Source organism: Dendrobates tinctorius, unplaced genomic scaffold (assembly GCF_039654945.1).
Source record: "Dendrobates tinctorius isolate UK_male_01 unplaced genomic scaffold, ASM3965494v1 ptg000376l, whole genome shotgun sequence".
Classification (NCBI taxonomy): domain Eukaryota; kingdom Metazoa; phylum Chordata; class Amphibia; order Anura; family Dendrobatidae; genus Dendrobates; species Dendrobates tinctorius.
In genome coordinates, this window is record NW_027362042.1 from 2,053,579 (window position 1) to 2,070,408 (window position 16,830).

Consider the following 16,830-nt stretch of genomic DNA (forward strand, 5'->3'; position numbering starts at 1 on the left):
GTCGAAAGTCGTTTGCAGAGCGCGGTGGTCGGTTAGGCCGATAGGCAGAAATGAGGGAGGAGATGTAGGGGGTGCTGCACTGTGGAGAGCTTTGTGGGTGAGAACAAGTACTTTGAATTGGATCCTATAATGAATGGGCAGCCAATGTAAGGACTTGCGAAGAGCGGACGTGTCCAAATACCTATTAGCCAGATAGATGACCCTGGCTGCTGCATTAAGTATGGACTGGAGAGGGGATAGTCGAGTAACGGGGAGGCCAATTAATAGAGCGTTGCAGTAATCCAGGCTGGAGTGAATGAATGCTACAGTACAATAAACTTCTTAAATGTGATTTTGCGCACCTTGAAGAGCGCAGTTTTTAGAATGGTGTCACTTTTGGGTATTTTCTGTTATATTGACCCCCCAAACTCACTTCAAATGTGAGGTGGCCCCTAAAAAATGGTTTTGTAAATTTTGCTGGAAAAATGAGAAATCGCTGGTCAACTTTTAACCCTTATAACGTCCTAGCAAAAAAAAATTAAGATTCCAAAATTGGGCTGATGTAAAGTTGACAAGTGTGAAATGTTATTTATTAAATATTTTGTGTGACATCACTCTCTGGTTTAAGGGTATTAAAATTAAAAGTTTGAAAATTGCTAAAATTTTTGCCAAATTTTTTTTTTTTATCATCAATAAAAGCAAGTTATATCAAGGAAATTTTACCACTAACATGAAGTACAATATGTCAAAAAAAAAAATCTCAGAGTCAGTTGTATACGCTGAAGCGTTCCAGAGCTATGACTTCATAAATTGACAGTGGTCACAATTGTAAAAATTGGCTTAGTCATTAAGTACCAAATTGGCTCTGTCACGAAGGGGTTAAGCGTGCATGCACAGGAAGCCACTAATCACAGCACATGCGCGGCTCCCCGATCGACACTGTGCAAGTGTGACTTTGCGATATACTGCGCAAGCACAGGGTTTTTCAAAGTGGATTTGCGTAATGTTGCCACAACCCTGTGAACATCGTACAAGTTGTGTGGGCAGCGACAACTGTGACTGAATAAAATGAAGCACACTCCTATGGCTAAACGAGCAGGTGCGATATAACTATATGAAGTGCTTTTTGCACATGATTACATCACCGTTTTTCATGAAAAAAAATGTTAGTGATGCACATTGCATCACTAACAACGCACTAGGGACAGTTTACATGCAAAAAAGGACATGACAGGTTCCCTTTAATTATCCTCATGTCATATACTGGCAAATTTGAAGAATGGATTAATCTGTTTCAACACCTCAAAGGAACCAATGAAGTGAAGACCGAATTTATAGAATGGTATCTTGAGGCGGGAATACTTAGATGATAGCTAGACCTTATCTCCAGGACGAAACAGAGTTGAATCCAGACGTCTCTTATCCTCCTGTCTTTTCATCCGTTCAGAGGATCTCACCAAGGACACTTTGGTGTCCTCCCAGATCTCAGAAAAGTTCCTGACAAGGGAATCGGTGGCAGGAATATCGGAGGTGACAGCCACAGGGAATGGCACTTTGGAGTGTTGAACGTTGACCACAAAAAATAGAGATTTGGCAGAAGGCTCGCTCATGTGGTTATTGTAAGAGAGTTCGGCCCAAGGCAGGAGCTCAGCCCAGTCCCTTTGGTGAACATTGACAAAATGCCAGAGAAAATTAGTCAGGATCTGATTGACTTGTTCCACATGGACATTGGACTGAGGATGGTAAGAAGATGAGATTTCCAAAGTAACATTCAGTAGCTTACAGATGGCCCTCCAGAAACAAGAGGTAAACTGGACACCTCTATCGGAGACTATATGAAGCGATAGACCATGGAGATGAAAAATTTGAAGAATGAATTCTTTTGTCAGTACTGGTGCAGATGCAAGACCGGATAGCAGGATGAAATGAGCCATCTTGGAGAAACGATCCACTACCACCCACATGACAGTACATCCAGCTGACACCGGCAGTTCCGTGATGAAATCCATGGAGATATGCTGCCAGGGAGCAGATGGCACAGGCAAGGGAAGCAACCGACAGGTCGGAAGGTTTTGGAAGTCATATCGGGCACACAAGGGCCCAGCCGAGACTAAATCTTTGCACCGTGTCGGCCACCAATAGTGTAGAGAGATAAGAAGAGTTGTCTTCTTCTGTCCAGCATGGCCTGCCTCTTGAGAAGAATGTCCCCAGAGAAGAACTCGCTTCCTGTCAGGTTCAGCCACGTAAGTCTTACCAGTGGGTAAACGGGATAAGTCTAACGGAGCGACTGATTATTTTGGAGGGCTCAATGATATGTTTAGGCTCCTTCTCCTGGAAGGACCAGGAGAGTGAGTCCATCTTAACGTTTTTATCAGCTGCCCGAAAGTGGATTGTGAAGTTGAAGCGAGCTAATAACAAAGACCACCTGGCTTGATGAGGGTTAAGCCGCTGAGCAGACTGCAGATAAGCCAGATTCTTGTGGTCAGTGTAAATTACCACAGGGTGCAATGCTCCTTCCAATAAGTACCACCACTCCTCCAGAGCCAGCTTGATCGTGAGCAGTTCTCTATTGCCAATAGAGTAATTACGTTCTGGTGCCGAGAAGAGTTTAGAGAAAAAGCCGCAGGACACCATGTGACCGGATGAAGACTTCTGAATGAGAACGTCTCCGGCCACTGTTGAAGATGCATCTACCTCCAGGAAGAACTGCTTGTTATGGTTTGGGCGATGCAGCATCGGAATCAAAGAGAATGCCTGCCTGCTTGAGGGATACAAGGGCATCTTCTGCTTCAGGAGTCCATTCCTTAGGATTGGCTCCTTTGCGGGTCAGGGCAGAAATAGGAGCAGTCCGGGAAGAAAAATGCAAAATAAATTGGCGATAATTCACAAAGCCGAGAAACAGCTGGCTAGCCTTAAGATCGCCTGGACAGGGACACCATGATGGCACATACCTTTTCGGGATCCATCTTCAGACCTGTCTCAGAAACTCCCAAAACGGAATGGAAGACTTTTCAAAGTCGCACTTTTCATATTTGGCGTAGAGACGGTTAGTTCTTAATCTTAGTAGAACCTAGTGAACGCCCCTCCTATGTGTTGGCAAATCAGGACAGAATACCAAGATGTCATCCAGGTATACTACCACACACGTATAGAGCAGGTCACGAAAGATGTCGTTCCCCAGTTCTTGGAAGAGCCCAGACAGGACGAATGGGAGCAAGGCACATTTTGGGATATCCTGAGCCGCAACGGAGTACTTCTCCAGACCTTCAGTCCAGAACAGGTTTGTGTTTTTGTGGCCACGGGAGACCTAGAAGTAGAGGATAAGAAAGACCAGACAGCACATGAAGATAAATCTTCTCCAAATGCAGCATCTCCACCTGAAGCTCCATGGGCTCCGTGATGAACTGGATGATCTCGGGAAGAGGTTTTCCATCCACTGAAGAAATCGCCAATGAATCCGGAAGGCGTAGGACCGGAATCTTATACCTTTCGAAAACAGCCTGTTGAACAAAGTTACCCACGGAAAAAGATTCCAGGTCGGCCAATTCAACAAAAGACCTTTTGCTGCAGGAGACAGACACAGTCAGAGTCAATGATGGAGAGGTAGAAGTCTTGCCCAGGGTAGCCTCTCCTACTGACCTTTTTCACTGGCATTTCCTGGTCTCTCTGCACAGGAATGAATAAGGTGTTCAGAGCTGCCGCAGTAGAAGCATGTCCCTTCGACCCAATGAACCTCTTGGAGGCGCTTGGATGGCTTCACCAGGTCACTCTGCATTGGTTCAAGCGAAGAAGTCACGTCAGGAACTTGCTTAATTATCGGTCGTGTAAAGGTGGGAGCCAGGTGTACCGATCTCTCGCGGTTCACCGCTTTTGTCTGTTCCTGGAACCTAATGTCAATTCAGTTTGCAAGAGACACCAGGTCATCCAGAGAGGTGGGTAACTCCCGGCCAGCTAGCTCGTCCTTGATTCACCCAGAGAGGCCTTCCCAGAAAGTTACCACCTGAGCCTCATTACTCCAAGCGAGTTCCGAAGATAAGGTACAAAAAAGGCCCACATACTGGCCCACAGAGAGGTTACCTTGGCGTAATCGGAGACAAGAGGCTACAGAAGAAACGCGACTGGGCTTGTCGAAGACCTTACAAAAGGCTTCCAAGAAGGACTGTTGGTCCGATTCCAACCAATCCCCTCTTTCCCACAGAGAATTGAGCCATGCTAGGGCCTCACCAGATAGATGTGACATGATGGTCACTCTGGCTAGGTCCAAGGCGAACTGATGAGCCAGGAGTTCGAAATGCAATGTCCACTGGTTAATGAACCCCCGACACAGGGCAGGATCTCCGCCAAAGTGTGGAGGAGCCGACAGATGAGATCCGGAACCGGGTGCATAACTCGCTGCCTGGTCGGTCACCGTGGTGGTAACTGTCACCTGAGAGGGTGTGGTAGCGGCCAGTACTGCCAGGATATCAAGACTGGTATTCACAGACCGTAGATAGGATAGAATCTTGTCCTGCTGATCCTTCTGGTGGGAGACCTCCTGGTATAGGTCCAAGATGGAAGACGCCTGGGAGCTAGCGGATTCCATGGCTTGTGGAAACTGTAACGGAATGGGTGGTGGAACCACTGTGCGAAAGTCCAAGGAAGACCTGGAGGGGCATGGCTTCACCCAATCCGACCATGGACATGCAGCAGCTAATGACACAGCAGTCCGTAGAGAGACTAGGGAGGTGATCCAAGTGCTACTCCAGGACTGACCTTGGGTAGATGGGGGCTGACTCCTAGGAATGGGTAACTGGGATGGCCCAGGAGACTGTCCAACAGATTCAGGCAGGCAGAGAAGATGACAGGAACTGCAGGTGCAGACAGGACAGTCTGACGGAGAGATGAGCACTGGCGGGTACAGCGGACTCGGCGACCATTAAGGAAAACACTGGCGGGTGCAGTGGACTCGGCTACTATTGAAGGAAGCACTGGCAGGTGCAGCAGGGTGAGATGCAAGTACTGGGACCTGAGAACTGACAAGCGTATTACGAACAAACCCAACATTGCACAGGCACCTCCATGTTGGAGGAGACGGTTTAAATAGTAATGACCTCCAGTTATTGGCTGGGGACACCTTAGGGGAACGCACACTGCCCCTTTAAGAAAGAGGAAGTGTGTGCACGCATGCCCTAAGCACAGTGCCTGGAGGCTTGCTAGGAGTGCATGCACCTTGGGCAGCAGCAGACCCGGAAGGAGCAGGACAGGAGCCTTGGCGGTGAGTACGCTGGTGTCTCTGCAGGGAGACAGGGACTGTAGGCAGAGATGCAGGCACTACATAATCTAATCTTTTTTCTAATATACTTAATAAAAAATTCCTTATCCCTGCTCTGTACTTTTCTAACAACTTCCTGTTTGATTAAGCTTCGTTTGAGAACCCCCATTGCATGCTGGGATACTCAAACAAGATGTCATCGGGGGGGCAAAGGCTACTATCAATGCTGGAATTTCTGTCCCCACTCTGAAATGAAGCATCATTAGTGACGTCCGTTTCCATGGCTGTGCTAGTATAGTAGTCCTTTTGTTACAAGAGCAGTCACTCATTTGAATGACCGCTCTGTAATTCTACATTTCCCTGTAGTTGCCTCTTCAGGGTATATATTATGCTCCATATATCATGCCCCCATAAGATGCTCCATACATTATGCCCCCATATGCTACCAATGCTGCTGCAAATAAAAATAAAAAAAGACATACTCACCTCTCCGTCGCTGGGTGTCAGGTGCTGGTGTCACTGCTGGCTCAGGACCCGGCACCTGAGACATTCACCTGTCCTGCGTCCATCGCTGCTGCTCACCGCTATCTGCCACGTCATCTGTCAGTGACGTTCAGGCAGCAGAGGGCACGGCGCACACTATCCAAGTCACCGCGCCCTCTGCAGTCTGAATGTCAGTGACAGAGGACACATCAGACAGCAGCAAGCAGCGATGCAGCGAGGACAGGTGAATATAGCCTATACTTAACTCATCCTGGCGCGGTCTCTGCAGCTCCGTTCTCCCACTGTCTTCCTTCCTGCCTTCAGCGGTCACGTGGTACCGCTCAATAAACCCATGAATATGTGCATATTCATGAGTTTAATGAGCGGTACCATGTGACCGCTGAAGGAAAGAAGGGAGACCATGGGACAAGTAGGGGGGCTGCAGAGACCGCGACAGGAGGGGTAAGTATGACCTGACACGCCCGTTCCCCCTCCGACCCCCTGGCGTATATGACTCGAATATAAACCGAGAGGGAGGGACTTTCAGCCAAAAAAATGAGCTGAAAATCTCGGCTTATATTCGAGTATATACGGTAATTAATTTCACAGCTATGCACATACAAGCCATCTTCCACAGCGTGTCCACATCGGACATTACCTTTCTGAATCCTGCTCATATAGGTTCCATACACATAGTCAGGTTTTTAAATACATCGATTAAGGACTGCTCTGATATGGGTATACCTTGACGTTTGGTAGAGCGGCTTAGTATACATTTTTTGCAAAAAACACAACCAAATACCCTGTTTTGTTGTCATTTTTTTACTAGCACTTGCTGTTTACTGTTACTTTTTCCCAACAGAGTATTTTTATACGTTTGTTATACTGTGTTTTTCTGTGTTTCAATCTGCAAGGAGTTTGTATGTTTTCCCTGTGTTTGTGTGGGTTTCCTCTGGGATTATTCTATTTTCCTCCCACACTCCAAAAGCATATGGATAGGTAATGTAGAATATGAGGCCAAGTGATGATGATGTCTGTAAAGAGCTGTGAAATTAATGGTGCTATATAGTTACTAAAATAAATAAAAATGAGAAAATCCCTTTATCTACCACAAAATCCATCAATGGCTAATACCTGTATACCACACCTTGAGACTTGTCAACTAACCTACTTCTTAAGCCCCCGTTACACACTGCGATATCGCTAGCAATATCGCTGTAAAGTCACCGATTTTGTGACGTTACAGCGATATTGCTAGCGATATCGCTGCATGTGATACTTACCTCCGACTGGCTCCCCAGCTGGTTATCGCTGATCGCGCGAGAAGCTGCTGGACCATTCCTCGTCGGCCACTTCCTGCGGCGCTTCCTGCTGTGAAGACGAGCGACGCGTGGAGCTGGGCGGGAGGACACAGGATCGCCGCGTCTGACAGGTAAGTAGCGATCCCCGTCCCCAGCGATGTCGCTGGTGAGATCTGCCTGAGTGGCAGCTCACTAGCGACCACCTAGCGATGCACCAGCGATCCTGACCGCGTCATATCGCTGGTCGGGATCGCTGGTGAGTCGCTAGGTGTAACGGTACCCTTACATGGTGACCCTGTAAGATATCTACAAGCTCCTGGAACCCAACAGATTATAATCTCTATATATAAAAGTGAATGTGTGTGTGTGTGTATCACAACCAATCACAAAGCATCTTTCATTTCACCAGAGCTGTTCAAAAGAAGCTGAGCTGTGATTGGTTGCTATGAGCAGCAGTTTTCCTTGCAACCAATCCCTAAGCATCTCTCATTTCACCAGAGCTGGTTAAAAGAAGCTGAGCTGTGATTGGTTACTATGAGCAAGTTTTCCCACTTGACAACACCTCAGCAGACACTGACATGGTGCAAGAAATCTAGAATCCCTGGGAACATAAGCTCCCAGCCATTGTCTGCCCCCCAGAAAGGAGCAGAGCACATGACAGAAATTAATCCCCCTTCTCATGCCCATATACACATCACACATCCTCCATCTCTTAAAGGGATCATTGGTATGCAAGTTAGGGCAAATCCACAGCATTTTGGTACTGACCCCAGGCCTTTCTTAAAGGGATTTCCAGTATGGAAGGCAGGGTAAATCCATCCAGTGCTTTGGTTCTGACCCCATGCCTTTCTCAAAGGGATCTGTTGTGAGTTCATTTTCCCCTTCACCGTCGATGTCTGATGAACTCCCTCTTCTGGTGAAGGAAGGTAGTGAGGCTGATTACCAAACACCTGATCTGGTTGATGATGACTGGGTAACAGGAGATTCTGACTGGATATAAGGCAGCCGACGCCCTTCTGAGTCGCTGGTGATTTATCTGCTGGATTCTTGGAGACCAGTCTGATTCCTGCTTCCCAAAGATAAGTTTTTGCTCTGCTATTGAACTTATTAGTTTTGTTTTGTTTACCTTGTTTTTTGGAGTTCAGCCATCCCCGGTCGGGGGTGTGCTGAGTTCCATTTTTTGTCTCTGATCAGTTTGTCTCTTTGCTCTGTCTTCAGAATTTACCTGAGTGCTGATATAGTCATTTTGAAGTCCTAGCGACTTCAGGGCCTGTTTTTCCTATCAGACGGTTGGGACATTTTTTGGTAGGGTTTTTTACGGATTGCAGACAGCAGCTTTTCTATCCTGTCCTTTTTAGGTAGCTTGGGCCCCATCGTTTGCTCAACCTATCTTTCTATCTGTGTTAGTGTTTTCATCCTGCTTCACCGTCATTATATGTTGGGGGCTGCCTATTGCTTTGGGGTCTGCTCTGGGTCAGTTTAGAATTCCCCTTTCTTTCTTTAGGCCTATTTAGTTCTCCGGCTGTGTTTGAGGGGTCTAGGGCATCGTAGGAACCCCCCACGGCTACTGTTAGTTGTTGTGGATAGGATCAGGGGTCTGCAATCCGATAGCTACCAACCTCTCCGATTTTCTGGACTTAGCTTGTATTTTTGTTTTTTCCTCCTTCGGTGACTCATTCATAACAGGGATCCCTGGTATGGAAGTCAGGGCAATTGCCTTCAAATGCTCTGGTACTGATCCCAGGCTCTCTTAAAGGGATCTCCTGTATGGAAGTTAGGGCAAATCCCTCAGCGCTCTGATTCTGACCCCAGGGTTCTATTAAAGGGATCATTTGTATGCAAGTCAGGGCAAATCCATCCAGTGCTCTATTTCTGATCCCAGGCTTTCTTAAAGGGATCCCCAGTATGGAAGTTAGGGCAAATCTACTCTGCATTTTGGTACTGACCCCATGCCTCTCTTAAAGGGATCTCCGGTATGGAAGTCAGGGCAATTGCCCTCAAATGCTCTGGTACTGACCGGTGGCTCTGGCTGACGGGATGATGTGGGATATTATAGGGCGGTCACACCCATATATGCACTCAGTTCAGATTTGTTTTTTATTCATTTCATTGTGCATTCAGTGCATATATGGGTGTGACCGCCCTCTTTCTGAGCTGGGAAAGCCATCCAGTCTGGCCTAAGCTGTTACTAGTGGTTCAGCCGCTCGACCCTTATTCACATTTACGCCACTTGGCAAGTGAAAGGTTTTAAATACTAGAGTAGGGACTGTCCCACAAGGGTTGCCGTGACGTGGCAGGATGGCTTGTACATTATTTTGATCAAAATTATGTTTACTAAATACCCTTATTATTATTACCTTTATGCATTATTTGCAGTATATTTTTTACTTTTAGTTCAGGATATTTGTGTTTTTTGCTTTTCGTTTTCTCTGGTTAATGGTCATGTGTTAATATGCACTTACATTGTGCATACACATTAACTTACTTTTCTCAGTTCAGATTTGTTTTTTATTCATTTCATTGTGCATTCAGTGCATATATGGGTGTGACCGCCCTCTTTCTAAGCTGGGAAAGCCATCCAGTCTGGCCTAAGCTGTTACTAGTGGTTCAGCCACTCGACCCTTATTCACATTTACGCCACTTGGCAAGTGAAAGGTTTTAAATACTAGAGTAGGGACTGTCCCACAAGGGTTGCCGTGACGTGGCAGGATGGCTTGTACATTATTTTGATCAAAATTATGTTTACTAAATACCCTTATTATTATTACCTTTATGCATTATTTGCAGTATATTTTTTACTTTTAGTTCAGGATATTTGTGTTTTTTGCTTTTCGTTTTCTCTGGTTAATGGTCATGTGTTAATATGCACTTACATTGTGCATACACATTAACTTACTTTTCTCAGTTCAGATTTGTTTTTTATTCATTTCATTGTGCATTCAGTGCATATATGGGTGTGACCGCCCTCTTTCTAAGCTGGGAAAGCCATCCAGTCTGGCCTAAGCTGTTACTAGTGGTTCAGCCACTCGACCCTTATTCACATTTACGCCACTTGGCAAGTGAAAGGTTTTAAATACTAGAGTAGGGACTGTCCCACAAGGGTTGCCGTGACGTGGCAGGATGGCTTGTACATTATTTTGATCAAAATTATGTTTACTAAATATCCTTATTATTATTACCTTTATGCATTATTTGCAGTATATTTTTTACTTTTAGTTCAGGATATTTGTGTTTTTTGCTTTTCGTTTTCTCTGGCTCTTCAGCTAGTAACTAATAAAAATCAATATAGGGAGGATCTTTCATGGCATATAACTTTTTATTTACAGGTTGCCATCTGGGATACCAGGTAGAGAGTGACAGACCCCACAATACACATGAAGGGCAGGTAGAGAGTGACAATTTACGTGTTACACATGAAAGGCAAGTATAAAGTGACAAATGTGGCACCCCCAGGAGTATGGTCGCCACAATGGCATTGCCTTCCTCCAGGGAGGGTGATGTCAGGCTTGGAGGCAATGAAGGGTCTCTCTGACAGTTAACCATGTCATGCAAAACAGTTCCCACTCCAGGCCAGCAGAGGGAGCTCTGAACCAGAATTGGGGGAGGAGTGCTCTCTGAGGGCCAGGAATGGGAAATTAGGAGTTAGTGTGAGGAGGGCAACGAGTGTAGACGTGTGAAGAGAAACTGAAGGTTGAGCTGAGGATAGAGAGCTCCCTCCCACTGATAGCGCATGATCTGGAGCCTGGTCTCCATGGTTGTATGGATACTGAAGGTCCTGCAACAGAAACCAGAGGAATAGGAAGCTGTAAATGCTCTTCCACCTAAGTCTCGGAGGCACAACAGCGACGGGTGAGCCAAGAGAGATAAAGGGCTACAGCTGTCTGCCATACGGGGTAGTTCTAAGAGAAGATAAGAAGGAGGAACTTCAGTGTAACACTGTACTGGATGTACCTCAAGCCAGCGCTAGGAAGGAGACTACACAACCCATCTGATAGAGAGATCCCTGAATTGCTTCCAGGCTAGCCTGCTCCTGTGCCATCTGTAACCAGGACCCTGGACTGCGTTTGCCAAGTAAAGGTAAAGAAACTGCACCCTGTTGTGTCCTTGCCTACTTCCTGCAACATCCTCAGCACTGCTACATCTCTGTGTCAAACACTGCACCCTCTTCCTAAACATTCCGCTACAATGCCCTGGGACCAACAGCCCTACCTGTGGAGGGTTACAACATCATTGCTGCACTACACCATCTGTCCCAGAGGATCTGCTTGCAGCGTCGGCTTAACACCTCCCTTGCCGAACACCACAGGTGGCGTCACGAATCACTTATAAACTTTATTCCTAACTCAACCCCTTTTACATGGGCGCCCAGGGCCACGGACTGAGTCACCGCTGCTGTGACAATCCACTCTGAGAGACCGGCTCGGTACCGAGTACCCTACTGCCCTGGGAGGGCGACCCACAAACACCATGTTACAAATGGAGGGCAGGGTGAGAGTGACAGACCCCGTCTACACATGGAGCACAGGTAGAGACTGACAGACCTTGCACTACACATGGAGGGCAGCTAGAGAGTGACAGACCCCACACTACACATGGAGATCAGGTTGAGAGTGACAGGGGCAGGCGACCTAGGCATTTGCCTAAGGCCCCCACTACTCCATGCGCCACCAGGCAGTGGCCTGCCGCTAATAGCGGCATGCCATGTGGCTGCTATGGAGCCTGTGAGTCAGGGGGGCCCACTGCCAGCGCCGGCTCCACCCCGACTCATTGTGCATCCAACTGTATCAGCATCATAGATGCTGATACAGTTGAAAGTAATGATGGAGGAGAGAGTGTCAGATGACACTCCTTCTTCCATCATTCCTCCTCTGCTTCTGATGCAGCGGGCACGATGACATCACTTCATCATGCCACAATGTGATTGAGCAGTGGAGCTGCTGAGTACTGTAGGTGCACTGCAGAGATTGGAGCAGCGGGGGAAAGATGAGATTTATTTTTAAATCAGTGAATACCTGGTGTCCATAATAATGGAGGACTATGGGGTTGCATTATACTATATGGGGGTTGCATTATTTTCCATGGGGGCTGCATTATACTTTGTGCTCTATGGGGCTGCATTATAGTCTATGGGGCCGCATTATACGCTATGGGGCTGCATTTTACTCTATGGGGGTTGCATTGTACTTTATGTACTCTATGGGGCTGCATTATACTCTAGGAGGGCTGCATTATATTATTTGAGGCTGCATTATACTCTATGGGAGCTGTGTTATACTCTATAAAGGACTATGGGGAGTGCATTATACTATGTGTACTATATGGAGCTTCATTGTATTCTGTGTACTATATGAGGGCTGCATTATAATCTATGAAGGACTATTGGGAGTGTATTATACTATATGAAGGACTATGGGGTGCATTATACTATGAGGAGTGCATTGTTCTATATGGAGAACTATGGGGAGTATACTATATGGAAGACTATTGGGTGCATTATACTATATGGAGGGCTATAGAAAGCATTATACTATATGGAGGGCTATGGGAAGTGTATTATACTGTATTGAGGACTATGCAGAGTGCATTATACTATATGGAATGCTATGGTGTGTCCATTATACTATATGGAGGTCTATGGGGGTGTATTATACTATATGTAGGTCTATGGGGCACATTATACTATGTGGAGGACTATGGGGAACATTATACTATATGGAGGACTATGGGGTGTATTATACTAAGCAAGCAAAATGCTGCGTATTCATGAGTGATTGGATCGTTTATGCCAAAACAGAAATCTTTGTTCTCTGCATCACGTCGCCTGGTGAAATCTGCAGATATACTTCGGATAACATGACACTGTATGAGGACAGATTGATCTACTAATGATCTTTCTATGCCCCCAATTCTTCCTCAGCCGGTGTAAAGAGGCCGGGAAACAAGCGTCGAACGACTTCAATATTGTTGATCACGCTCCTGAACTCAGCACATGTAAATAAAACCAAAATGTTTGTGTGATGGTGCAATATGTGAGTATTTGGGTCCCACTTTAAACGTTTGCCCAGGGCCACACTTTGTCTAAAACTGCATGTAGGGAAGGTAGAGAGTGACAGACCCCACACTATACATGGAGGGCAGGTAAGTGAAAGACCCTGTGCTACACAGGGAGGACCATGTACTCAGGCTTCATTGAGATGTCCACTTTTCAGATTCATGTTCTATCTGATTTTTTTCATGGATGGTTCATGTACCCATTATAGTCTATGGCGCTATACACACACTCATTTTTGATTTGAGTCATGGATCAGACATGTCAATTCAAGCGAATGGGTCGGTGAAAAAAATGGACAGCACACTGATGCCATCTGTTTTTCATTTGTGTCCTGTTAAACAGTTTGATCGGTAGGCGAACATTCAAGGTTTTTTTTTTTCATATGAGAAAAATGGATGCCTCGCTGATGATAAAAACTGATACACGGACCAAAAATTAGTGAAATACGGATTCAGCATACTGGTGAAAGGCAGTCAAGAAAGCGGATGTCTGAAAGAGACCTTATTCATATTTATTATCTGTTTTTCTACCTTTTGTTCTATATTTTGTTACGTACTGTATGTTGTCACACTATGTTACTGTATGTATTTATAGCCTGCTTGAACCGTTTTCATACGCACATCGGCCTAGAATTAGGGGGACTTTAACATAAAAAGTAATATTAAAAACCCTAATAAGTCAATAAGGTAAAGTCATAGTAAGCAGTTCTCCGGTAAACCACAACATTGTGAGATCTGGGTGAGTTGTTGCAGATGACAAACTATGCTGCATTTCGAACCCAGACTTGACGCTTATTATTACGAGGAAGCGTATAGTCCAAGAAGTTAGTGTTCCTCTTCTCAGGCTTATACCTATATCTCATAAAGTAGAAATTTCCACACGACGTGCGATATGCGGGCTCCTTTCGTTCTGTCGCAGTCGCTTTCCTGGTGTGGATCTAGACTAAGCAGGCGGATTTGCATTACTAGGAGTGTGTGGGGTCACAGAGTGATCAGGTCCTGTGTCTGTGTGTGGGGAGGGAGGAGGAGGAGGCAGCTGCAGGGGAGAGGCTGAGTGCTCTGTAAATATATGTTTATGAAAGTGTCAATGTTGACTGGTCCAAGCCTCCACCCAAATCCACCCTCCACCCTATGGGCAGGAGCTGCCCTGCCCCACCCTGGTGTGTAGAGTGCTGCTGATCAGACCTCCTCCCTGCCTGAATTCCCATCCCTTAGAGGCTTGTCCCTAACCTTGAGGCTGCTGCAGCCACACACTCATGTGAGACACAGCTGAGAGAGCGCTGTATACCAGGCTTATTACTGGAGTAAAGGGACTACTACCCAAACGCGTTCTATACCAGATCCCCTGTGCCCCCTCCAGCCTTGGATTACAGTAAGTCTCCAATTCTTTACGCTCCACCACACTTAGTTTGGTCTTTATTGACACTTTTCAGGTGCCCCGGTCAATCTTGGGTTGACTTGGGTCCAAGTGATTGCTCTTGATTTTAGGGAATGGGTTGTCAACCGGATGACGGGCGCTTCTTCTTTTTTTGCTTTTGGATGAAGAAGACTCTTATTGGGATAATCAGAAGAAGAGCTGAGTTTGTGCTGGCACTCATCACCTGGTTGGCTGTGGTGGGCACCATTCCCAGGACAAGCTAAACTTACTGTCAGCTGATTGAGCGCTGGCCACACATTGGTCTCTACATTTTCCACCGGGCTGTCTTAACAAAAAGGTTGATTGATGGGGACTTTAAAAGAGCACACAGTGCCAGTCAGTGGTCCGGGACCCTCTGGAAGGAGGTACAGAAAGCCCTTGTCACTGAGAGCTGTGAGATGATTGGCATTTGCCAATGATTAGTTGTCTTAACAAGCCAACTTTCGAACATACGGCACTTTATACTGTAATTATCTTACAGTGGACAACATGGACAATCTGGGGGGGGTTTTTTTTTGGGGGGAAAGATCAATATTTTAGGAGTATTTGTTATCTATTTTTTGGGGGAGTAAAGTGGGGCTGAACATTCGATTTTATAAAATTTATTGAAACTCGGACATCTCTTTAATCATCTTTGAATTACACTTTATGGATCTGTGGTTTCTTTTCCTTTTTATCCTGTGGTATATATGCCCTTTACTGTTCTATACACCAAAGTCGTGGATGTGATGATTATTTTATCAGAAGCTATGGCAACACTGAACCTGATATACACGCGTTCATGCTACCAGCACAGTCGGATAAGCTCAGTTGAAATCCTTTGATTGCCCAGGAATTTTATTCAATTATTTTTTGTTTATTTATTTTTGTATTTTTATTTAGTACAACGTTTTGTAATCAGATGAGTCGTCCTTACACATGATTCACCTGATTGAATAATTCTGCTGTGAGTCGTCACAGACAATCCCACATCGGTTGTCTCGTTGCCATTGGGGGGTCTTGGATAAGTGTTGCTAAAATACTTGTGAGCCAGTGGAAAATATTGAGTCAGTTCTGGGATTTCTTACACTTTGTGTCAATCAAATAGAAATGGACTTCTAGGGGATGGTCGTCTCTAAAAAAAAAAATAATAATAATTGGCTAGTATTGATAGTAAATGGTGGAATTATAACTTTGTAGGATGTCTGGGTAAAGGGTCTTCTCAAAGAGGTGGTCATCTGAAAAGGTTTAACAATGTATGTGGTGGGCTTATCAATTCCAACAAGTTGTCTTTTTTTCTCCAATTCAGGGTTTATGCATCATTTTTTCATTTTCTACATGTTCTTTATTTAGAGAGCTGAATTCTTCATCTACTTTGACTCTTGGCTGAACGTTCCCTGTAGTGCTTTATAACCCACAGATGGCACTCTGTGATCTAAAAAAAAGTGTTGTGCCAAATGATAATCCCTGCTCTGCTACATCTGTGCATAACCGTTGGAAAAAAAAATGTCGCCATAGAGAAAGTTTTCTTGGAATGTTATCAGAGTGCACTAATCATATATACATTTATTAGCATGTAGCTCCAGATAACCGGAGATTATTATGTGTGCACAGCTGTGGAGAACAGTTTTTCAGTTCAGTACGTTCGTACATTAGACGTGTCCGTTCACTGTATATTATATAGAGTAGTCATAACTGTTTAGTCACAATGCCCACCTGAGATATGTGACCCCTGATGTGTCACATAACGTCACCGATCTGTGTGCTGTGACACCGAGGTGTCCCATAATGTCACGGATCTGTGTGCTGTGACACCGGTTTGCCCATAATGTCATGGATCTGTGTGCTGTAACATTAGCGTGCCCCATAATGTCATGGATCTGTGTGCTGTGACACCGAGGTGTCCCATAATGTCACCGATCTGTGTGCTGTGACACCGAGGTGTCCCATAATCATAGAATCATAGAATCGTACAGTTGGAAGGGACTAATGTCACGGATCTGTGTGCTGTGACACCGGTTTGCCCATAATGTCATGGATCTGTGTGCTGTAATGTTAGCGTGCCCCATAATGTAACGGTCCTGTGTGCTGTGACATCTGTGTGCCCCATAATGTCACAGATCTGTTGTGCTGTGACACCGGGGTGCCCCATAATGTCGTGGATCTGTTGTGCTGTGACTCCGGGGTGCCCCATAGTGTCACGAACCTGTGTGCTGTTACACCGGGGTGCCTCATAATGTTACAGACCTGTGTGCTGTGACATCTGTGTGCCCCATAATGTCACGGATCTGTGTGCTGTGACACCGGTTTGCCCATAATGTCATGGATCTGTGTGCTGTAACGTTAGCGTGCCCCATAATGTCACGGAT

At 45.7% G+C, this 16,830-nt stretch overlaps 1 protein-coding gene across 3 annotated transcripts in view; it reads left to right on the forward strand.

Annotated features, from left to right (window-relative positions):
* The window catches only part of KLF3 (KLF transcription factor 3), a 107,250-nt gene that overhangs the window by 17,247 nt on the left and 73,173 nt on the right, over window positions 1-16,830 (forward strand). Inside the window, exon 1 of one of the 3 annotated variants that reach the window (XM_073562994.1) lies at window positions 14,280-14,437. The exons of 1 other annotated variant lie outside the window; for it this stretch is intronic. Coding sequence is in view for 1 of the 2 variants with exons in the window: in XM_073562993.1 (XP_073419094.1) it covers window positions 14,789-14,847 (59 nt within the window). In the remaining variant the exon portion in view is untranslated. Of the gene's footprint in view, window positions 1-14,279; window positions 14,438-14,572; window positions 14,848-16,830 lie in introns of those variants that run through there. One more of the 3 variants, XM_073562993.1, reaches the window with a different exon arrangement.